Here is a 25,037-nt window from a genome sequence, read left to right on the forward strand (position 1 = left end):
ACTAGCGGGTACCTCTCCTCCTTCACGCCCAATGTAATCTGCCGCGTTTGGAGTATCCTGTATTTTGATATGTAATATTATAGCCAGCTATAGTTAAATATAGCTAAATTGGTCTCCAGTCTTGGCAATCAAAGCAAACAACTACTAGCTACACATGTGATAGAATACTAGTGGTAGTATTTACATGTGTTTCATTGACAAGTTTTCAGTTATAGTAATATTATAGTAATACTAATCATGTGTCTCTACCATCAATCTCACTTGAGCTAATAACTAATGTTTTTCCAAGTATTGGTGGTCCATCTCTCTGCTGTTGCCACCCCTGTCTGTTTTTATTGAAGTGTACTTCACGGATACAGTTCCACTTCTCTCAGTACCTCACATTGCCCGTCATGTCATGACACTGCGAAACTGGACAGCCGTGAGAATGTCAAAGATTCTGATGTGGACTCTTAAACACAGCTGGCTCACTCCATCACAGGACACACCCAACCTGGCACAATCCCTAAAAATAAATAAATAAATATTTTAAAAATAGAATTACAACAAAAAATATACAATATTTTGTTTTAAATAAAAACTATTACAAAATATTATATATATATATATGTATTTTTTTTTTTAATAGAATTACAACAAAAATATAGCCTACAATATTTTTTTAAATAAAAATTATTAAAAATAATATATATATATATATATATATAGATATATATATATATATATATATATATATATATATATATATTTTTTTTTTTTTTTTTTTTATTACAACAAAAAATATACAATATTTTTTTAAATAAAAATTATTAAAATTCTCTCTCTCTCTCTCTCTCTCTCTATATATATATATATATTTTTTTTTTTTAAATAGAATTACAACAAAAAATATAGCCTACAATATTCTTTTTAAATAAAAATTATTAAAAATATTATATATATAATATATATATATATATATCTCATTTTAAAATATGCAACATTTTATGTGCTGATTTGAACTACAGTAGTTCCTGTATGCTTTTAATTATTAAGCCATTTTTAATTTAATTTTGTCAATTTAAATTAAGCTGGTTGGATACAAGTAGGCTATATTTGATTTCCATAATAATAGTACATAAGTCATAGCATTTAAAATACTTTAAGTGTAACAATCCGAATGCAAGTAGTCAAAACAGCTCGTTTTACATAGTTTATAAACAAGTTGTAGATTTATACGCTCTGTAGCATATAAGTATACATTATATCAACGTTTGAGATACACAAAGCACAAAAACTCCAAGTAACAGGAGTTGCAACAAACTGTTACAACACTTCCCGACTCCCAATGGTTTAACTACACAGAGCTCGATGGTCCCGGACAGCATCAGGCGGAAGAGGTGTGCTTAACATTTAACCTTATTGTGAGGCAATGTGAAAATGGCGTTATGAAAAGAAACATAGTCGCGGGCTACAGGCAAATAAAGTTTTCAGAGGTAAGTTGATCATAAGGGAAATTACCACAGTCCAAGATGAAAGGGAGATAGACTGCGGTTGTTCATGTAGGCGAGACCTACACGCAAGAACAGGAACAACAAAGTCGAAAAATACGACCAAACAACATCCCAGTCTTTACTTCCTTTGTACTTATAGGTCCCTCAACTGTAGAATCGGCTGTGTAACTCCAGACAGATAAAACAAAACAAAAACGCAGTTTAAGTATAAAATGTCGTTTAGGTATATTAGATGATCGCCAAAACAATTGTAAACAGCAGTCAAAGGTTAGGTTACATCTTTAATCGCGTGTATTGCACTGTTTGCGATTTATAACAACGACTTTCAGTGTTGCAGACCTGTTGTAATGGATTTTAAACCCATGTTGAATTATTTAATGTAAATACAAAGGTAGGTTCGGTTGCAGTCTTTCAGTTTGACTAGTGGGATGCAAAGGTACTTTTAGCTAAACGACAATTATGTTTTAATACTTAAGTCGAATGTGACAGCAATCTATCTTAAATGCATACATAATGACTTCTCATAAATACTTAATCATGTTCTCTACATACTTTGTATGTCGTGTGCTGATGCATCTGAAGAAGTCTATTGATGTGATATTAAGTGAGTGACACGTGGCCCCGCCCTCTTGCCAGTAAACACGTCATCAGAGAAGATGCTGCAAGTTATTTTGATAAAAGATTATGAGGGCACATGAATTTAAAGGATTAGTTCACTTTCAAATGAATATTAGCCCAAGCTTTACTCACCCTCAAGCCATCCTAGGTCTATATGACTTTCTTCTTTATGATGAACATAATCGGAAAAATATTAATAAATATGCTGACGCATCCGAGCTTTATAATGGCAGTGAACAGGGTTCACGAGTATGAGCTAAAGAAAGTGCTTCCATCTACATCCATCCATCAAAAACGTTCCGTATTCTGCTTACGAAGTGTAAATTGGCGTCACATCAGTTACGCTATTTCCGTAAGTTGAATAGGGAAGGCGTAGGATGTAGCGTTAGCTTTTTAACTGCAAGAGTTTTCCATTTTCTTCATACGTTGAATATGGAAGGCAGTCTGGTGGAAGCTAAATGTGTCACTTCATAACTTTTTAAATATGGACATTTTTTTACGCAAATGCATCGCTTTGCTTCAGAAGTCCTTTATTATCCACCCTGGAGTGTACATTGTGTACAATGTGGAGTACATTTTTACGATGGATGGATGTGGATGGAGACACTTTCTTCAGCTCATACTCGTGACTCCTGTTCACTGCCATTATAAAGCTCGGATGCGTCAGGATATTTATTAAAATATTTCCAATTGTGTTCATCAGAAAGAAGAAAGTCATAAACACCTAGGATGGCTTGAGGGTGAGTAAATCATCAGGTACTAATAGCAAGGATTGAATTTTAAATCAATAATGATGTGCACGGATAAATAAAATAATTTATAATATATACTGCAATATTCCATAAAAACAAGTATTGTCAGTTTTGATTTCATGGTGACTTTAACATTCATAAAAATAAGGAGCAGCATGGGCAACACCAGCAGTGAGAGAAGCGGAGCGGAGAAGGCAAACAGGCGAGAGAGCCGCGGTGGTAAAGATGGAGCTCGACCCAAAATCCTGATGGACAGCACGGAGGACGGAGACATCTTCCAAGCAGATGATGCCAAGGTGGTGTGGTTACAGTGAATCATTAATTGTAAAAACATGTCCCTTAAAGGGATAGTTCACCCAGAAATGAAAAAGTGATGTTTATCTGCTAACACCCAGGGCATCCAAGATGTAGGTGACTTTGTTTCTTCAGTAGAACACAAATTATGATTTTTAACTCCAATCATTGCATCTGTAAGAGTCAAAAAAACATGCACAGACAAATCCAAATTAAACCCTGGCGACACAATGATGCCCTAAGACACGAAACGATAGGTTTGTGCCTGAAACCAAATAGTATTTATATAATTTTTTTTACCTCTAATACACCACTATGTCCAACTGCCTTGAGCATCCGGTGTGTGAGGTTTGAATGCACTCTGATGCCGGAAGTGATCGCTCACACTCATTGACATATACACGCAAGAGATCACTTCCATCACCAGAGCGTGTTTTCAAACCTCACCAACCGGATGCTCAAGGCAGTTGGACATAGTGGTGTATTAGAGGTAAAAAATTATATAAATACTGTTCAGTTTCTCACGCAAACTGATCGTTTCGTGTCTTAGTACATCAATGTGTCATCACGAGCCGCAAGGTTTAATTTGGATTTGTCTGTGCATGTTTTTACTCTTACAGATGGAATTCCCATTTACATGCATTATTTGACTGACAGACAGCAACAGTTGGAGTTAAAAATCATCATTTGTGTTCTACTGAAGAAACAAAGTCACCTACATCTTGGATGCCCTGGGGGTAAGCAGATAAACATCAAATTTTCATTTTTGGGTAAACTATCCCTTTAACTTGTTTATTGCTGCAATATCTACCTCTATTTCCTGTAGACACCTCATCAATCTTTCGCTCTGTCTTTCTAGGAGTATCTCGCCTGGCGACATGATCAGGAATCAGATACTAAAGCCCCGCCAGAGGAAAGGCCCACTGTGTTCCGCTGGAATGGTCCAGGGAAAGAGATCTACTTGTCTGGCTCCTTCAACAACTGGGCCAGCAAAATTCCCTTGACTAAGAGGTGAGTGCTGACAGACCAATAGATCATTAGAATGACATGTAGACTGTGTCAACACAAGAAACACAGCAGGAGGTATTTACATCATCATGAAAAATTATAGAGCTGAATGTTCTACAAGGTGCTTTAAGCCAGTTAGACCTCAATCATAGGTCTGTTCAGAGATTCAGAGGGAAATTAAAAGCTAAATGCAAATATTAAAATACATTTCATGTTCAATACAAGTTAAGCTCACAAAAACTGTAAACTTTAAAATGCTCAGTTTCAAAAATATGAAAAAAAAAAAAAAACTTATGTTATATTTCATGACAATGTAATGCCTAAAACCCTAAAACTTTGACAAGTTTGGGGTCTGTAATTATTTTATTCAAGTGAGGAGACAATCCAAATTATTATATTTTGTATTTTGTAGTAATCAACATTATGCCACAAAAGCTGTTGATTGAGCTCAACTTGCATTTAACCAGAGGTATATTACTTATTAAAGGATTAGTCCACTTTTAAATAAACTTTTCCTGATAATTTACTCACCCCCTTGTCATCCAAGATATTCATGTCTTTCTTTCTTCAGTCAAAAAGAAATTAAAGTTTTTGATGAAAGCATTCCAGGATTCTTTTCCATATAGTGGACTTCAGTGGGCACCAAACAGTTGAAGGTCAAAATTAGTTTCACTGCAGCTTCAAATTGTTCTACACGATCCCAGATGAGAAATAAAGGTCGTATCTAGAGAAACCATCACTCATTTTCTGAAAAAAATGTAAATTTATAGAAGTTTTTACCATAAATTCTCATCTTGAACTAGCTCTCTTCTTCTCCTCTATTAGAATTCTGGCTGTGTAGACACTGCTAAGTGTATTACTGCCCTCCACAGGTCAAAGTTTGAACTAATTTTTATATGCAATATGCTAGTTCAATAGTATATAACAATTAGTTCAAACTTTGACCTGTGGAGGGCAGTTATACACTTAGCAGTGTCTACACTGCTGGAATTCTAATAGAGGAGAAGAAGAAGAAGAAGAGAGCTAGTTCAAGATGAGCATTTATGGTTAAAATGTATATAATTTTAAATTTTTTTCAGAAAATGAGCGATGGTTTCACTAGATACGACCTTTATTTCTCATCTGGGATCGTGTAGAACAATTTGAAGCTGCAGTGAAACTAATTTTGACCTTCAACTGTTTGGTGACCATTGAAGTCTACTTTATGGGAAAAAAATCCTGGAATGTTTTCATTCTTTTCGACTGAAGAAAGAAAGACATTAACATCTTGGATGACATGGGGGTGAGTAAATTATCAGGAAAAGTTTATTTAAAAGTGGACTAATCCTTTAACATACATACTTAGGATAGCTTATCTTATGTTAAATAGCGCTTACATACTTAATCTTTCTGATTTTGTAATTTTGGCCTTTTTTTCAGTAAAACCTGGCAGGATAATTTTAAGACAGCACTTTCTGTGCTTTTACATGTTCAACACTAGGGGTCAGTGTGTGCTAACAAACAACTTTAAAAAAAAAAAAAAAAAAAAAAAAAAAACGACAGTAAACACTCATGTGATCTCATGCAGAAGACCAAAGGGCATCTTCCTGCATGTGCCTTCATTTCACTACCATCATCATGAACAGGAAAAGGAAAGAATCTTCCACTTGCTTTCACTTATTGTTTTGTTCTCTTTCTCTTTTAACAGTCATAATAATTTTGTGGCAATAATTGACCTGCCTGAAGGAGAACACCAGTATAAGTTCTATGTGGATGGACACTGGATATTAGACCCCAAAGAGGTGGGAGAGAGCCTCTCAAAGTTTTCATTTATCTGACAATTCTCATTTACCACAACAGCCTTGTTCAGACTGTCAGTTCAAATCCGATCAGATTTAGCAAGTGTGAACGCCAAAAAATCACATGAGACGCAGTTTTTACGAATCCGTTCCGAGCTCCATTCATGTGGTTTGAAATCCTATTCAAATCGCATTTCTAAAAATTTGTTTCAGTCTGACTGCTCTGATTGGATTTTGCATGCTTTATGTGACTTTCTCATAAAGCATGCGAAACGTAAACGTCAGACGCTGACATTGTTATAGGAAACATGCTGAAATTCTCTGCAGAGACAAGCACTGGTGTCAAAAGTATTCACATTCAATACTCAAGTAGAAGTATAGATACTAGGGTTTAAAAATACTTCTGTAGAAGTTGAAGTATCAACTCAAGCTTTAGTAAAAGTGTAAAAGTACTGGTTTCAAAACTACTTAAAGTATAAAAGTGAAAGTAATGTAAGGAAAAAAAATGCCATTAAGGACAAAAGCTTAGGCCGTGTCACAGGGGTCTGTTGTGCACTCCACCTCCTCAAAATGTCATCAATAACCTTTATTGGAATGTAAATGTACATCCAAGCTTAACTGCAGGAATCTGTGAGGGCAGCGGACAAGAAAAATGTGGGTAGTTTTGGTGTACCCAGGGCAGGCTTAGTAACAATCAGGGCTTGACATTAACATACGCCAACCCGCCAAAGTTTTCAGCTCTTTCAGTTCACACCGCACCAACAAACGCCAACAAACTTGTCTGTTGGAGTTTGTTGGATAGGTGTTGGCGTTGGCTGGAGTCTGTTTTTACCAGACTGAACATGTTTAATCTGCGTTTGTTTGGTCGTCTGAGCATCCAACAAATGGAAACAAACTATCGGTGCATTCCAAATGGGATATATCGCCCTCCGAAGGGCACTTCGGAGTGAAAACAATCATGGCCGCCATATTGAAGGGTCGTTCCAAACCGAAGTGTTCAAATCTGGCCACTTTAAAGGGCCCTTCGGAATTAAGGATTTCAAAGGGTACAACTGATGGACACTTCGGACCCCCATGATCCTTTGCACAGTGAAGTTGTTTGTCATCACAGAATGGGTACAGGAGGCTCGGAGTTCGATTTTACCTATAAATGTATGTATAGTATTTTATACTACTGTAATATTTAAACGAGTTAAATTTAGTACATTATTATGGTCAAAACGACATTGTACTTAAACAAAAATACTTTACAGCTCCCTTTTATCAGTCCATTCAAATGTTTCAAATACATAGACACATTATAAATTATGGTGCGATAAACCAAAAATAAATAAATAAACTAACCTTAAACAAAGGGCGCAGGTTGGGAAATCTATCCTCCTTGATTGTCTTGTTAAGATGACGCAGAAGTGCGTTCCAAAAAAGGAGTATTTTTGACCAACACCCTTCATCCCTTCGAAGCTCTCACTCTGGAGGGTAAACACTTTGAAGGGCATAGGGATGAGCCCCTCCGAATGGAACGCAGCGCCTGACGTAATCTGACCTGGCCACGAACCGTTGCCATGACGATGACGCAAGTCCCCTGCAAAGACAGCTGTTTGATCGCGCCTGCGCCTCACACACACACAACAAAGCACTGGAAACGTGACATCGCAGCTTGTTCGTTATAAAAAATAAAATACAGTTTAAAAAAAAAACATATAAAAGGAACAATAGTCCGTAGTGCAATCTGTGCCATTCAGCAAGAGCACTGCTCCACTTCAGTGAAAGAGAGAGGTATAACACCAAGAGAGCAACGCAGGTTTACCTTCAGTTTCGTTTTAAATGAATTTGTTTTGGCTTGTTTAGCTACGAGGTTGTATATGACTATGGGTCACATAAATAAAAAGGATCGCGCTAAAAAAAGTTTAAAAACCGGTGTAGCATACGCTAATTTATTCAAACGTCTCTCTACCAGTGATGCGCGGGTTGATCCAAAATGAGTCGGTTACGAGTCATCCAAAAATATTTTTAATGATATTCGGGTCGAGGTCGGTCGGGTCGTTTGAAATAAAGATGCCAATTAAACCTTTGTAATTTTCAGTTTTACTTAATAAAGGTTTCAGTTTTACTTTCATGGGTATTTGTGAACATTTATTTATGGTTAGGCTATTGTAGCCTCAGTCTTTGGCTTAGCCTACCTGTTTTTGTTCGTCTAAAATGCGTTAATAAATACTTTATTAACATATTCTATCCCTGCATTTTGTGCTTGTGAGAGCTTCAATTGGGCATTCACGGGGCGAAATAGCAAGTCTACTAATACAAGTGAGAAATCCTTATTTACCTTTTGAATGTTGAGCGTTATTAACTTTTGAATAAATGCTGACGCGGGACAAAATGCCCGATTTCCCAACACGTTGAACTGAGCAATGAAATTGTACAATTTTAATAGGCTACGTTACTTTTAAACGCATAGGCCTATAGCTCAGTAATGTCAGTTGTATGTATTTTCTAAGAGGGGAGGGATTTTTGTTGGGAAAGTCGGGGGAGAGACGCGCACTTCGATTAGACTGGATAAACACATGCAGCATCTTAATTGTTAAGAAAATGAAACGAAATAAATGAATAAATCAAGCCTTTATTACATAACACTACAACATTCAGAAAAAGAACGGTTTGCGCTCCTAAGGGCTTTCACACTTTTCCAAAAGTGGGCCTTCTCTCAGTTGACCTGCTGATTAGGCAGAGCCGGCCCGTTATATAGGCAGTATAGGCAAATGCTAAGGGCGCAATCTCGCTAGGGGCGCCAAAGAGGCCGGATGCGTGGACAGGGGCGGATCTACCGGGGTGGCACGGGGTGACATCTGCCCCCCTAAGAAAAAGCTTTGCCACCCCCAAATTATCATAGAATATAATATGTAAGCAGTGTTTCAAGCACTGGAGCGGCGCTTCAATATGATAACTAAAAAAAATTGAGTAACGCAAAGTAATGGCAAGAAAACACGTCTTTCAATAAACTGTGCATGATGGTTTCACGCGCACGCAGCGCGCCCAGTGTGCTTCATTAACAAATGACTCTTATGAACCGATTCTTTGAGAGTCAAAAACACAGCGCAGCCAAGTTCACTTACGATTTTTTTCCCATATTTGTACGTGAATCGGAAAATTACTGCTTCCCGGCTAGAAATCCTGTGAGAAATGTAGTCCCATCCGAATATGTCTGAGATTTTCGTATTTTTTTTGGCGAGCTGATTCAGCGACCGCCCGCTCCACTTTCATCATGGATAAAGGTATTTTTGCCATCCGACGAACCAATAACATGAAATCAATACGGAGATCCCGATCACAGAAACTAATATCAGAGTTGGGGTAATATCTAAACGTATTTTAGCTTTTCTCGATTGCTAACACATTATAAGTGATTCAGTTATCAAAACAGACACATTTCTCAAAACGTTTAACAATGACAACATTAGGTAGCAAAACTGATGACACACCATTCAAAATCTGAGAGAGCTGAATGAATAATTTACAGGGGTTTTAAACTTACACAGCACACTTTGTAGCCATTTGTTATATGTAGCCTATACTGTATTTGTTGCAGCGTAGAGAAATGATTGCCTAGGGATAGTCTTGTGTCAGAAGACCAATACACTGCTATAGTACTGTACTGTAATGAAATTTAGCCAAATGTGCAGAGGATGCTGAATTTACTTTTACTGTAATTGACAGTAGCTATATTGTATTTTGGTGCATACCAAGTTCATACTTATTTTTCTCATGCTTTTCATCTACTGCAAGATCAATTTATAATAGTAAAATGAAAAAGAGGTATTTTTGTTACCATGTTATATGACTTGATCTCACTAGTGTTCACTAGGCAGTGCAGTAGTCTGTGTATTTGTTATGTTTTGTGTGTCATCTGATGCCAAAGTTTGATTTTGTCAGACAAGAATAAGTTTTTGACTTAAACATTTTATTTTGACCTGGATGTTTGAGGTTTGTGCAAGTTGGTGTATAGTTTTGATATTGTGTTTAGTTGTGAGAAAATGTTGAATTGTTTCATGAATTGTGCATTAGCAATCAAGAAAAACAATAGAGACTGAAAAGTTTGAAGGACAAATTTATGTTGGCTTGTCATAAACCCAACTTCAAGTCTTGTTTAAAAAATGTAAAAACTTTGGTCAGTTAGTCCAGAATACTATAGATGTTCTGGGTGATTGCTAAAGTGTTGCTAGGTGGTCGCTAGGAGATTCTGGGTGGTTGCTAGGCTCTTGCTATGCAGTTGCTGATGTGTTGCTAGAGTATGTGGTTGATAGGGTGTTCTGGGTGAACACACACATTCCCACCTCTGTTAATAACAGAAACTCAAAAATTGTTTTGTTTGTCTTTAACTTGCACTAAAATGTGATTTAAACCATTGAAGTAGCCTGTGTAATTTTAATAAAACTGCTCATCTCATTTAGTGATACAAGCTCAGACTCATTTAGAAGTTTTTCATATAGTGTATTTTTTTATTTATTAATTTAAAAAACAATTTAAAAACAGTATATAGATAATTTCTGGTAATGCAATGTTTGTGAACACAATTGTTTATGTAAGGCTATCTCCAAAAACTATGCATGAGCGCTTGCTTTGGTGTTGCCACCCCTCATAGACCTCATGCCATCCCTTTGCCACCCTATAAATAATTTTCTAGATTCGCCCCTTTGGATAAATCACAATATAAGGGGGCGCCAAAAAAAAATCTTGCCTAGGGCGCCAAAGAGGCTAGGGCCGGCACTGTGATTAGGCTAATTCTTTAAGCAGGGTCGAAACATAAACATCGCATTCATCAATAATATGCATCTGACAGCTGAAATGGAAAATGATGGGCCGCCTCAAGAACTGCCTGCTCTCGCCGCTGCACCTCTGAGGGCACCACGTCAGGTCCTGAAATATTTCTCTCCTCCACAGGCCGGATATTATTGGCCAGGGAGGCTGATGGGGGGTTCTTACGTCTATGGCCCAATGACGCTACAATGAGCATTTACTGCTTTTAAAAAAATGCGGGTCAGGAAGCGGGTCGGGTACAATATTTTCTTCTTTTTTTTTTTTTTGCGGTCCGAGTTGCGGGCGGGTTAGTTGAAAACGTTGGTCGGGTGCGGGTTGTTTATACATTGACCCGCGCATCACTGCTCTCTACCGAACTACCTAGCTTAATTTGCAGAGGATGATGAGAAAGCACCCGTCTGATAGCCTAAATGAGCCAGTAGTAGAGAAATAATAACTTTTAAGAAATAATCTTTTCGAGTAACGACCCCCAACACTGTCGTCCTTGCTGGAGTGTGATGTGATTTGACGTGATTTGTGACGTGCAGGTGCGCTGGATCGCTTACAACCCAATAGGGTGTCAGAATTGTATATGTTTATTCTCATCCCATAGACATATGTCTCATACAACCAAAATCAAATTCACTCTATCCAGATGGCGCGATTTATCTGGATAGTTTTTTTTTGTTGTTTTTTTTTTCAAGCCGGAATGAAAAGAAGGCGAAATGAAATAGGAGTAACGAGGCTATTTTTAAAATGTAAGGAGTAGAAAGTACAGATAATTGTGTGAAAATGTAAGGAGTAGAAGTAAAAAGTCGTCTGAAAAATAATTACTCCGGTAAAGTATAGATACCCGAAATTTCTACTTAAGTAAGGTAACAAAGTATTTGTACTTCGTTACTTGACACCTCTGGAGACAAGGTTGTGTGCCGGACAAGCAGAAAATGACAATATAGGAGAAATGTTTTGAGACCAGAGGGTAAGAGAGCATGTAATAAAGCTATACATACCTCCTTTTCTAGTAGTCCAGTGCAGCAGCTACACATTGTCAAGTTGTAAATAAGACAACATCTGTATGGCAAACCCCTCCACGTTGCGGTTGTTGTTTTTGGCGTATACCTACCAACGTAACGTCATTGCCATAGAAAACAATGCAGATATTCCGGAAAACGAAAGAGCGGCATGGGAAAAACTAATCGGATCTGAACAGTTGCGATACACAATGTGGACAGTCAATCAGATTACAATCGGATACACAAATATTCAGAATTGGACTGGCAGTGTGAACTTAGTCAACATCTTTTTAAACCTGTTCTTTTATTAAGTTTAATTATGATACTTTTTTTTCTAGCCTGTTGTGACTAATAAGTCAGGCGTGGTGAATAATGTCATTAAAGTGAGGAAAACAGACTTTGAGGTTTTCGATGCGCTGAAGACAGACTCTGAGAAATGTGCTGACATGTCAGGTAACTCTTGATCAATATAAAGCTCTTCACTGTAATTAAAATATGCTGAAGGTTCTGATCTTAAACGTCTTCTGTCAGACTTATCCAGCTCCCCACCAGGCCCGTACCATCAGGATCCCTACTCCACTAAATCAGAAGATCGACTGCGCTCTCCACCCATACTCCCTCCACACCTGTTGCAAGTGCTCCTCAATAAAGACACTGGAATCTCTGTAAGTGCTGTTCTGCTACGTCCTGAACGTCCTTGATCACCCAATCTAATGAAAGCATATGTAGGGGCTGTTTTGGCCGAATGGTTAGAGAGTTGGACTTGTAATCCTAAGGTCGCAGGTTCGAGACTCAAAGCCTTAAAGGGTTAGTTCACCCAAAAATGAAAATTCTGTCATTTATTACTCACCCTCATGCCGTTCCACACCCTTAAGACCTTCGTTAATCTTCAGAACACAAATCAAGATATTTTAGTTGAAATCCCATGGCTTCGTGAGACCTCCATAGGGAGCAATGACACTTCCTCTCTCAAGATCCATAAAGGTACTAAAAACATTTAAATTGGTTCATGTGTGTACAGTGGTTCAATATTAATATTATAAAGCGACGAGAATATTTTTGGAACACCAAAAAAACAAAATAACGACTTATTTAGTGATGACCGATTTCAAAACACTGCTTCAGGAAGCTTCGGAGTGTTATGATTCTTCTGTGTCGAATCATGATTCAGATCGCGTGTCAAACTGCCAACGGCTGAAATCAAGTGACTTTAGCGCTCCGAACAGCAGATTCGACACACTGATTCATCTGTGCTCCGATGCTTCCTGAAGCAGTGTTTTGAAATCGGTCATCACTAAATAAGTCGTTATTTTGGTTTTTTTTGGCGCTTTATAATATTAATATTGAGCCACTGTACTCATATGAACTGATTTAAATATGTTTTTAGTACCTTTATGGATCTTGAGAGAGGAAATTTCATTGCTCCCTATAGAGGCCTCACGGAGCCATCGGATCTAAAAAAAAAAAAAAAAAAAATCTTAATTATCTTAAATGTTCCGAAGATTAACGAAGATCTTACGGGTGTGGAATGGCATGAGAGTGAGTAATAAATGACAGAATTTTCATTTTTGGGTGAACTAACCCTTTAATAGCAGTTACTGTTAACTGCAACTAAAACTTAAACTATTAAATATCATTTTCAGTAATTGAAATAAAGCTGAAATAAAATAAAATAGATTAGAAATGTTGCCTTGACAACTAACTAAAATAAGTTTGTTGAACTTGTAAAATTGCTAAAATAAAAATAAAAATATTTATAAAAAACAAAAACTAATAAAAATGACAAAAGCACATTACAAAGTTACTAAAACTTAAACTACAATTAAAAGGAAAAATAAAAATATCTAAATAGAAGTGATTCAAAATGTTAAATAAATAAATAAATAAATACTTTAATAGTATGTAAAAGAAATAGAAAATTGGCAATGGTAGCACTTTACAATAGGGTCCCATTAGTTAATGAAATAAAAAAAAATTCATTAACTAATGGGAATAAAAAAAAAAGTTAATGTCAGTTAATGCATTGATGGCACAATATGTAAGATTTTTGCAGTAAAATATCCAAAAACCACTAGGCCAGTGTTATATATTTTGTTCAGTTGAGTACTTACAATATCTCAAAAGTTTCCAACTATTTGTGAGAAAATCGTGATTTTAACCAAGGATACGGGACATGGCTGGGAGTTGCCGGTTAATGGCGTCATATCCGTGTTACCCTCGGTTTCCGGGGGTTTTTTTTGTAGCAACCATGGAAACACCAAAGACATTTTAATATATTACATGTTTTATTAGATTGTTAAATAAGCTTATCGTTTAAATCCAGATTTTCCGAGAGTACAATGCTTTTATCATGCCTCAGAGAAAAACTATTTTTTCAAGTAGCTAAGTAATACAATATTTTCTCCATCATACAATACGTTTTAAAATTAATTGCATGCCATTTATGCCCAGCATTTATTAATATATAAAAGCATAATAAAAGTTCCGCTGCTCGTGAGGCGTGTGTCGCGTTCGTCTCTCATCAACAATCGCTCCAGCGGCCTCATTCAGCTCCAACATCACTCGGCCCTGCGCTGCTTCATTACTACAGTAACGTTAATAATCTCATCTATGAACATGATTTCTGCCCGAGTCCCATCCCGATTCTTTTCCACTGGCTGTGAGGTGAACACGACAACTCCCAAGATTCTGTGCTCAAACTCGGTGTCATTGTCTAGCGGCAAAAAATCTACATACTGTAGCTTTAACTAACAATGAGCAGTACATTTGTTAAAGTATTTTTAAATCTTTGTTAATGTTAGTTAGTAAAAATAAAGCTGTTAGTTCATGTTAGCTCAGGTCCATTAAATAATATTAATAGATAGAACTTTTGATTTCAACAATGCATTAGTAAATGCTGGAATTAACATCGTCACAGTTGGGTTGAAAATAAAAATTAGTAAAGGATCTAAATGTATTAGTTTTACATTTATTTTACAAAGAACAAAAACCAAACATAACATGAGAACTGACAAAGAACTGAAGAAAACACAGAGATTAAGTAAACACACAAACCAATTTTTGAAATTAACAATAGGTGTAACAGATGATCAACTAATAAAAAACCATGCACCAACTGAAAACTAAGGGGCTGTTTACACAGCACCGTTCCCTTTCGATACTTCACTCGTACTGCGTATGGGGAAAGGTCTCCCTTTTTCCCCGCTGCTGAAGCCTTTTTCAATAACGTAGTGTAACTCTACCGTCATTGGTTCACTCATAGACAAGTTGTTGAACCAATGGCGGCGCGGCATAGCTGCGCGGCCTATGGCGACAAAGCGCGCGAATATTCCCGCCGAAATGGGCGGGGTATAGGGCTATATAAGCAGGCGTTTCGCCATAGGATTTCAGTGTTTTCTCCTTCAGCGACGACATCTACTTCTCTTCGCTGATCTCCGCCTGAAGCCGAAGAAGCTCGCCGCCTTCTGCTCTCGCCGCCGTCTGAAGAGGCTCCCGCAGCGGACTCGCCTGGACTCGCCGGTGGAAGAAAGCGCCGGCGCCCTCGCGGACTGCAGCTTCTAGCGCCGTCGCCGAGCCGCCGCCTCCCGCTTCCCGCTTCCGGCCGCTTCCTGTGTGTTCCCTGCCGCCATCCGGCGCGCCGCCTGAGAGCTTCATCCGCGGCTTAAACGCCGCTCTAAAAGAGCGAATTTCAGCGGTTTTCACCGCTCTAAGAGCTTCCGCGGCCCTCGCCGCTCTAAAAGAGCCACCCAATTGCCGTTTTCACGGCAGCGGCGTCTCACGATGCCCCGCCACTCATGTGGTACTTGCAGGGCCCCCCTGCACGACGACGATGGACACAGCGAGTGTGTCGCTTGCCTGGGCAAGCCCCACGCAGACGGCGCGCTCGCTGGAGACTCATGCCCGCACTGCGAGTGTATGAGTCTCGCTTCCCTGCGCTCGCGGGTCGCCTTCTTCACTGAGGGCGATCTCGCCGCTCGCGCCCTCCCGTCTCCTTCCTCCCGCGAGCCGGTGAGGAAAAGACGGCGGGATAGAGCGACTCAGCGCCAAGAGTTGAGCGAGCTCATGCCGGCCCAGCCCCCGCGTGCCTCGCCCTCTCTTCCCAGGGAACTCTCTCCCGTTCTGTTCTCTCGCCCTGAGCAGCGTCCCTCCGCAGAAGCGAGTGACCTCGTCTCATTCGGGGGAACAGACGACGAACAAGACGACTCCATGTCTCTTGCGGCTTCAGAAGCGGAAGGTTGGGCTGGCGAGCCGGAAGACCCCACTCCACCGCCTCCCTTGGAACCCATCGAGCATGGCCAGGGCATGGATGCCGAGCTCTTCCGCATCCTGTCTAGGGCCGTTGAAGAGCTGGACCTCGAGTGGGCCCCTCCAGAGGAGCCGTCTCGCAGCCGCCTGGACGAATGGTTTCTGCCAGGCCGCCGCCAAGCACCTCGCCAGCGTTCAGCGCCCTTCTTTCCTGAGGTCCACGAAGAGCTGACGAAGTCGTGGCGCGCTCCTTACTCTGCCCGCCTCCACACTACGCACCGCTCCACCCTCACCGCCGTCGACGGCGCCGAGGAGAAGGGATACGAGCGCTTGCCACCCCTAGATGAAGCGGTGGCTGCTCACCTCTGTCCTCCTTCGGCTGTGGGTTGGAAGACGAAGAGGGCCCTTCCTTCCAAGCCCTGTCGGACCACCTCTACTCTGGCTGGACGGGCTTACACCTCGGCGGGCCAAGCTGCCTCTGCGCTCCACACCATGGCCATATTTCAAGTATTCCAGGCCAAACTCCTCCGCTCTCTGGATGAGTCTGGAATCGACGCGCCAGCCTTCAAAGATCTCCGCAGCGCCACGGATCTTGCCCTGCGAGCTACGAAGGCTGCGGCCCAGGCCATCGGTCGTTCCATGGCTAGCCTGGTCTTGTTGGAGCGCCACCTGTGGCTCAACCTAACGGAGATCAAAGACCTAGACAAGACGGCCTTCTTAGACGCCCCGGTCTCGCCTTCCGGTCTCTTCGGGCCTGCAGTGGATGGCTTCACTGAGCGCTTTACTGCCGCGCAGAAATCGTCTCAGGCTATGAGGCATTTCTTGCCTAAGCGCTCCAGCTCCGCTTCTGCGTCTAGCCGCCCCAGGACTGCGCCGGCTCAGCAGAACAATCCAGCCCCACCTGCAAAACAGGCAGCGCCGCCCCAGGAGCATCGCCAGCGCTCGCGCCCTGCGAAGCGCCCTCCCTTCCCGAGGCGCCAGGGACCCCGGCCCAGGATTGTGCTGGACCCGGTGCCTCCGAAGTCGTCCTGATTCGTCGGACAGGAAGAGGATGGGGGACCGTCCCGTTACGACCGGACCACCCCAAAAGCTCCACGAGTAATTTCCCCTCCGCCTCGTTTATTTCCGGGCGTGGGAAACATACTCCAAGTGACAGCTGGGCCCACACCTGTTGCGCCCACTCCAAACGCCGTTTTCACGGCGAACAAATTTTTACCTCATCACAAAAAGAGCAAATTTCCTCTTCCACCCCTCGTGGTGTACGACCCTCTCAACGGCGGTCTGTCACCCAACATTATTCAACCCCTAGCCACTCGGGCCGAGGCCTGGCAGGCCATCCCCGATGTGTCAGAATGGGTCATGGGGATTGTAAACCAGGGCTACTCGCTCCAGTTTGCACGACGGCCCCCCCGCTTCGCCGGGGTGCTTCAAACGTCGGTCAATCCGGACGACGCTCATGTCCTCCGGGCCGAAGTCATGTCGTTGCTGGAAAAAGGAGCTGTGGAAACGGTTCCTCCGTCAGAGAGCGAGACAGGCTTTTACAGCCGCTACTTTCTGGTCCCCAAAAAGGATGGCAGTCTCAGACCCATCCTAGACCTCAGGCTTTTGAATCACTCCCTCATGAGACGGAAGTTCAAAATGCTGACGCTGAAGCAGATCCTCACGCACATTTGCCCCGAGGACTGGTTCTGCTCGCTGGACCTGAAGGATGCGTATTTTCACATCCAGATAGCCCCCCGTCACAGACGATTCTTGAGATTCGCTTACGAAGGGGTGGCATACCAATATACGGTCCTGCCCTTCGGGCTGTCTCTGGCTCCCCGCACTTTCACCAAGTGCATGGACGCGGCGCTTTCCCCTCTGAGACAGATGGGAATCCGGGTTCTGAATTATCTCGACGACTGGCTCATCTTAGCCCGTTCGCGAGTCGAGCTGGAACGCCACAGATCCGTGCTCCTCAGCCATCTACAATGCCTGGGTCTCAGGGTCAACTTAGCCAAGAACTCGCTATGCCCCACTCAACGAATCTCGTTTCTGGGAGCAGTTTTCGACTCGGTCTGTATGACGGCAGTAGTCTCGCCAGAGCGCGCCCTGGCAATTCAGCAGCTCACGGCATCTGTCACGAACAAAGCCTATCTCCCTCTGAAGTTTTTCCAGAGGCTGCTAGGGCTGATGGCTTCCGCCTCCCCGGTGCTGCAGCTAGGCCTTCTTCGGATGCGGCCTCTTCAGTACTGGTTGAAGTTCCGGGTTCCTCCCAGCGCATGGCGGCACGGCCGCCTATGTCTCAAGGTCAATCGGGCCTGTCTTCTAGCCCTGAAACCTTGGATGGATCCAGTATGGTTCCAGCGCGGAGTCCCTTTACGGGCGGTCTCACGGAGGACGGTGCTCTCAACAGACGCCTCCAACTTGGGCTGGGGCGCTGTGTGCGAGGGCAGACCGGCCTTCGGCTCGTGGAGCCACGAGGAAAGCCATCTACACATCAACTGTCTAGAGATGCTAGCAGTGATGAAAGCCCTTCAGTTCTTTCAGGCTTACTTGACGGGACGTCATGTTCTAGTTCGGTCAGACAGTATGACGGTGGTGTCATACTTAAACCACCAAGGCGGTCTTTCGTCCAGCTGCTTATGAGCTCTGGCGAAACGTCTGCTGGAATGGGCTCTTCCGAGGCTTCAGTCGCTCAGAGCGACTCATGTTCCTGGCAGGAACAATCTGGGTGCGGACATGTTGTCACGGAGCAACATCCCCTCCGACGAGTGGATGCTCCACCCCCAAGTGGTCCTCAAGATCTGGGAGCTCTTCGGGAAGGCAGAGATAGACCTCTTCGCCTCAGAAGACAACTCTCATTGCCCAACATTTTTCTCGAAGGAAGTAGATGCTCTGGCCCACACATGGCCCAGCACGCTCCTTTATGCTTTCCCTCCGAACGCACTGATCCCCCAGGTCATCAGGCGTATCAGAGAAGACCAGCACAGAGTCCTTCTGGTGGCCCCGCTCTGGAGGAACCAGGTTTGGTCCTCAGAGCTATTCAGGCTCTCTCTGAGAGCCCCGTGGCCGATTCCCCTGAGACGGGACCTCCTCTCTCAGGCAAACAGAACAATCTGGCACCCACAGCCGCAGCTCTGGGCTCTGCACCTCTGGTCCCTCGATGGGAGCCGACTAGCCTCCCCGAGGACGTCCTAAATACCATTTCTCAGGCTAGAGCCCCGTCTACGAGGCGCCTCTACGACCAGAAGTGGTCAGTCTTTGTTGATTGGAGTTCAACACGCAACATAGACCCTGTGGAGAGTGACGTATCTTTCATACTGTCTTTCCTCCAAGAACGCTTGGAAATGGGGCGCTCCCCTTCCACGCTTAAGGTTTACGTAGCAGCCATTGCAGCGTTCCACGCTCCTGTTGCTGGCCAATTGGTGGGACGAAACGGGCTTGTGATCCGTTTTTTGAGAGGTGCTAGGCGTTTGAATCCTCCTCGCCCTCTCACTATTCCCTCCTGGGACCTCTCGTTGGTCCTCAGGGCCTTGAAAGGAGCCCCATTTGAACCAATGGGTTCAGCCGACCTCAGGCCCCTAACGCTAAAAACCGCTCTGCTACTAGCACTAGCATCGGTAAAGCGTGTTGGCGATTTGCAGGCCCTCTCCGTGAACCCTGCATGCCTCGAATTCGGGCCTGGTGACTCTAAGGTCGTTCTGAAACCTAGGCATGGCTACGTCCCTAAAGTGCTCTCAACTCCGTTTAGAGCTCAGGTCATCTCGCTCTCTGCTCTTCCTCCCTCGGCGGACGAACCAGAGCTGCAGCTACTCTGCCCAGTCAGGGCATTGAGGACCTACATAGACCGATCAGCTTTTTGTTTGTTTTGGCGGCCGCACCAAAGGGTCTCCGGTCTCGAAACAACGCATTTCCCGTTGGATAGTGGATGCTATTAATCTGTGCTACTCCTCACTGGGCACTAATTGCCCCATAGGAGTCAGGGCCCACTCCACTAGAGGAATGGCTTCCTCGTGGGCTTGGTCCAACGGAGTTTCCATCCAAGACATCTGTGAGGCGGCCGGCTGGTCTTCGCCGTCCACCTTTGTCAGGTTCTATCACCTCGATGTCCCGACCTTACAAGCTCGGGTCCTGTCGGTGTGATTAGCGGCCTTCAACAAGTCCCGCTTCACGCCACCATAGGAAGTATCTTCCTTCAGTGTAACCATGGGTTCGGTTAGGCTTTGCCTCCGCTTGTCCTTTTGGCCCCCCTCTGGGTTGGCCAAATGCAAGCTATATCGTTCCCAGCCGTGGCACGGCGTGGTTGAATTCGTTCCCCATACGCAGTACGAGTGAAGTATCGAAAGGGAACGTACTCGGTTACTAACGTAACCTCGGTTCCCTGAGATACGGAACGAGTACTGCGTCACTTGCCGTGCCACGAGGCTGCGGCTCAGGGTCGTCGCTTCAGTCGATTGACACTGAAATCCTATGGCGAAACGCCTGCTTATATAGCCCTATACCCCGCCCATTTCGGCGGGAATATTCGCGCGCTTTGTCGCCATAGGCCGCGCAGCTATGCCGCGCCGCCATTGGTTCAACAACTTGTCTATGAGTGAACCAATGACGGTGCAGTTACACTGCGTTATTGAAAAAGGCTTCAGCAGCGGGGAAAAAGGGAGACCTTTCCTCATACGCAGTACTTGTTCCGTATCTCAGGGAACCGAGGTTACGTTAGTAACCGAGTACGTTTTCAACTATAAAAGGAAAACTTTTTGAACTTTTGAAAACTGGTTTCAAAGTGCAAGTTTTTGAAAACAATGCTGATATTAACTACAAAAACGGAGATCTGTGAAAATGTGACGGCATGCACATGCTTATTACGTGTCTAGTCTATAGGCATGTGCATTTGGCATGAGTGCTCTGTAAAGTAATGCGTATGTGCACAGGTGCATGGCCTGGCATGCATAATAAAGCGTTTTTAGTTGTTTTCGCAGATCCGTGTGAACGGGGATCGCTTTGACAGCGTTGTCATCTATACAAAGATTCTTTGTTGTTGTTTAAATATTAAAATACTAGACAGCCAAACATAAACCTTACACATTAACTATGATAAATAAATGCTTTAGAAGTATTTTTCATTGTTTGTTCATGTTAACTTATGTATTTAACTAATGTTAACAAATTAAACCTTTTTGGGACCCACTTTATATTAAGTGGTCTTAACTACTATGTTCTTACATTGAAATTAATCATTTGATACAATGCACTTATTGTGTACAAACATGTTTCTACATTGTACTTATATTTTAAAAACACCTGCATGTAATTACATCTGTAATTAATTTCTGTAATTACATTTATAATTATACTGTTGACCCATCCCTTAACCCTTACCCCTACCCTTAAACCTTCCCATACCACCAAAGCTTTCCCTAACCTTATCTGTATCCCACCTCAATAGCAGCAAAAGTGTTTTGCAATTCAATATGAACCCAATAAGTACTTATTTTTTGGTGTAAGTACAAAGTAATAAAGGCCACTTAATATAAAGTGGGACCCCTTTTTGTAAAGCATTACCATTTTTTTGCTATTACTAATATATATATATATATATATATATTATATATATAAGATTAAACTATTACTTAAACACAACTATTTAAATAAATGGATATTAAAGCATTTTCATTCATGTTTTCTAAAGCACACAAAAACAGGTGGATGGAAAACCAGCGAGTGACTTGAGAGGAGGCCGATTCTTGGAAAAAACAGTGTTGCAGTTAAAGCAGTTTATTGTTTGACATAAAGAGATAAGAAAAGATAAAGAGCCTCTGGTTGGAAATTGCTGACCGTGCACTTTTTTACAAAGCAGTGACTTTCCCTAACATGTTCCCATGTTTGCTTTGAACAGTGTGACCCAACCCTGCTGCCTGAACCAAACCATGTGATGCTCAACCACCTGTATGCCCTATCCATCAAGGTTTGATAACAGACTACACACACTTTAGGACACTCAGAGAATGAAATTATTTAATAATGTTCACACCCTCAGTGATTGTTCACACAAAAATTAACATTTTGTCATTTAATCGCCCTCATTTCACTCAAAACCTGTATGACTTCAGTGGAACTCAAAAGTAGATGTTTAGCAGAATGACAGTGCTGCTGTTTTCCATACAATGAACGGCTGACAAAAGCACCATAAAAGCATAATTACTTTAATAGATGTGAATTTTAACATGAGGGTGAGTAAATATGTTTTTATTTTGGGTGTACTCTTTAAGCATTTTAATTTTTACTACTGTAGAGATGACAGCATCTTGATGTCACTGATGTGTCTTGTCTTTTTAGAGCTGCTTTGAATCATTATTTTTCTATTTATCAACATTAAGCTGTTTGAAACAATCTGTATTTTAAAAAGTGCTATATAAATAAAGGTGACTTAACTTGACTTGACATGTGAATCTGCTTTCCTCACACAGGATGGTGTGATGGTCCTTAGTGCAACACATCGCTACAAAAAGAAGTATGTGACCACACTGCTGTACAAGCCTATCTGATCTCAATCCACCTGTGGGACCAACACTATTCTCTCTGCTTTCTGCCTGATGTACTGTATAATTTTACCCATCAAAAAAGGACCATAACTATCGAACATCACATCTGTTTATATTTGTGTTTCTGAATGTCAGCTTCCGATCCATAAACCCATATCTGCAGTGTTTCTGTTTGCACACGTAATGTAATGCGTTTGCCAAATGTAAAGATATTTCTTATCAGACTTTCAGGCATGTATTATTGTTTTGTGTTGGCTTTTCAGTTTTTTAAATACGTCTAGACCATTTTAAGGACATCTGTGATGTCATCTTTGAGATCTTGATTCCAGGGATGTCACTAAAAGATTTTTGTGAAAAGATTTAATGTGAACATTCCTATCACGGCTTAAGATATCTCTGCAAATAAAATGAACCATAAAATAATTGTTGATGAGTGGACCATTGTGCTATTAAAACACACACTAAGGCATTTATTTGTGCATCATTTAATTACATGGAACAATCACAGACTGAACTTTGAAAGTGTGGGATCAGCTTTTATTCTTTTTCTTTTTTTTGTCAAATATATACTCTTATACAGTGGGTACGGAAAGTATTCAGACCCCCTTAAATGTTTGTTATATTGCAGCCATTTGCTAAAATCATTTCAGTTCATTTTTTTCCTCATTAATGTACACACAGCACCCCATATTGACAGAAAAACACAGAATTGTTGACCTTTTTGCAGATTTATTAAAAAAGAAAAACTGAAATATCACATTCAGACCCTTTGCTGTGACACTCATATATTTAACTCAGGTGCTGTCCATTTCTTCTGATCATCCTTGAGATGGTTCTACACCTTCATTTGAGTCCAGCTGTGTTTGATAATACTGATTGGACTTGATTAGGAAAGCCACACACCTATATAAGACCTTACAGCTCACAGTGCATGCCAGAGCAAATGAGAATCATGAGGTCAAGGGAACTACCTGAAGAGCTCAGAGACACTTTCCGTACCCACTGTAGTCTAGAGTATGATGCATTATGTGCATGTTTTTCTTAATGTAAGGTTTTCTTTCTGTCACATTTTGCTTAGAGGAAAAGGTTCTCCTGCAGATTAATCACAACACAAGTTTCATGGAAACAGTTTTGGTCAATGCTACACTGTGATTAGGGTTGGCTGAGAGTGTTGTAAGTGTGATGTGATGTTAACAGGCAACAATGTTGAAAGTCCTGCTAAACTGAATTAAATAATTGTGATGTTTTATTGTAGTATGTTAAGTATGATAGTTTGCAGGAAAGCACTGATCTGCAACTTTTGTATCACTCATATACAGCAGCCTGGCATGAGCCATTTAAGAGTGCTGAAAACATGTTATTATATAATCAGAATTTGGAATTTATAGAATTTTTATTCATTGTTTTTTGGTTTTGTTTTTGTTTTTGTTAGATCTACAACCTGAATTCCGGAAATGTTGGGACGTTTTTTTAAATTTGAATGAAATGAAAACTAAGACTTTCAAATCACATGAGCCAATATTTTATTCACAATAGAACATATAGATAACATAACAAATGTTTAAACAGAAAGTTTACAGTTTAATGCACAAAATCAGCTAATTTCAAATATTTGGAACGGGGTTATGTTTACCATGGTGTAGCATCTCCTCTTCTTTTCAAAACAGTTTGAAGACATCTGGGCATTGAAGTTATGAGTTTCTGGAGTTTTGGTGTTGGAATTTGGTCACATTCTTGCCTGATATAGGCTTTTCCAGCTGCTAAAGAGTTTGTGGTTGTCTTTGACATATTTTTCGTTTAATAGCTGCAGTATGTGGTTTTGCACTGTCCTGCTGAAATACACAAGGCCTTCTCTGAAATAGACGTTGTCTGGATGGGAGCATATGATGCTCTAAAACCTTTATATACCTTTCAGCATTCATAGTGCCTTCCAAAACATGCAAGCTGCCCATACCATATGCACCGCCATACCATCAGAGATACTGGCTTTTGAACTGAACACTAATAACACGCTGGAAGGTCTCCCTCCTCTTTAGCCCGGAGGATACAAGATCCATGATTTCCAACAAGAATGTCAAATTTGGACTCGTCTGACCATAGAACACTTTTCCACTTTGAAACATTCCATTTTAAATGAGCCTTGGCCAACAGGATACGACAGCACTTCTAGACCATGTTCACATATGGCTTACTTTTTGCTTGATAGAGCTTTAGTTGGCATCTGCAGATGGCACGGCGGATTGTGTTGTTTTTTCCGACAGTGGTTTCTGGAAGTATTCCTGGACCCATTTTGTAATGTCACTGTAGCAATCATGCCGATGAGTGATGCAGTGTCGTCTGAGAGCCCGAAGATCACGGGAATCCAATAAAGGTCTTCGGCCTTGTCCCTTACGCACAGAGATTTCTCCAGTTTCTCTGAATCTTTTGATGATGTTATGCACTGTAGATGATGAGATTTGCAAAGCCTTTGCAATTTGACATTGAGGAACATTGTTTTTAAAGTTTTCTATAATCTTTTTAAACA

General features: G+C 41.5%; 2 protein-coding genes across 2 annotated transcripts in view; both read left to right on the plus strand.

Annotated features, from left to right (window-relative positions):
• Positions 1 to 1,329: 1,329 nt before the first annotated feature.
• prkab1b (protein kinase, AMP-activated, beta 1 non-catalytic subunit, b) lies at positions 1,330 to 23,950 on the plus strand. Its single transcript, XM_067395165.1, has 8 exons — positions 1,330 to 1,475; positions 3,012 to 3,159; positions 4,017 to 4,168; positions 5,853 to 5,946; positions 12,086 to 12,200; positions 12,279 to 12,412; positions 21,868 to 21,936; positions 22,439 to 23,950. Exons 2-8 carry the CDS (start codon positions 3,019 to 3,021, stop codon positions 22,514 to 22,516), a joined length of 783 nt encoding a protein of 260 aa, XP_067251266.1. The 5' UTR covers positions 1,330 to 1,475; positions 3,012 to 3,018; the 3' UTR covers positions 22,517 to 23,950.
• Positions 23,951 to 24,097: 147 nt separating this feature from the next.
• The window catches only part of LOC137026460 (phospholipase A2-like), a 16,107-nt gene continuing 15,167 nt past the window's right edge, over positions 24,098 to 25,037 (plus strand). The window contains exon 1 of the mRNA XM_067393817.1: positions 24,098 to 25,037. This exon is cut by the window's right edge and continues 1,217 nt beyond it. The gene's annotated coding sequence lies outside the window, so the exon portion shown is untranslated.

Source organism: Chanodichthys erythropterus, chromosome 9 (assembly GCF_024489055.1).
Source record: "Chanodichthys erythropterus isolate Z2021 chromosome 9, ASM2448905v1, whole genome shotgun sequence".
NCBI classification, from domain to species: domain Eukaryota; kingdom Metazoa; phylum Chordata; class Actinopteri; order Cypriniformes; family Xenocyprididae; genus Chanodichthys; species Chanodichthys erythropterus.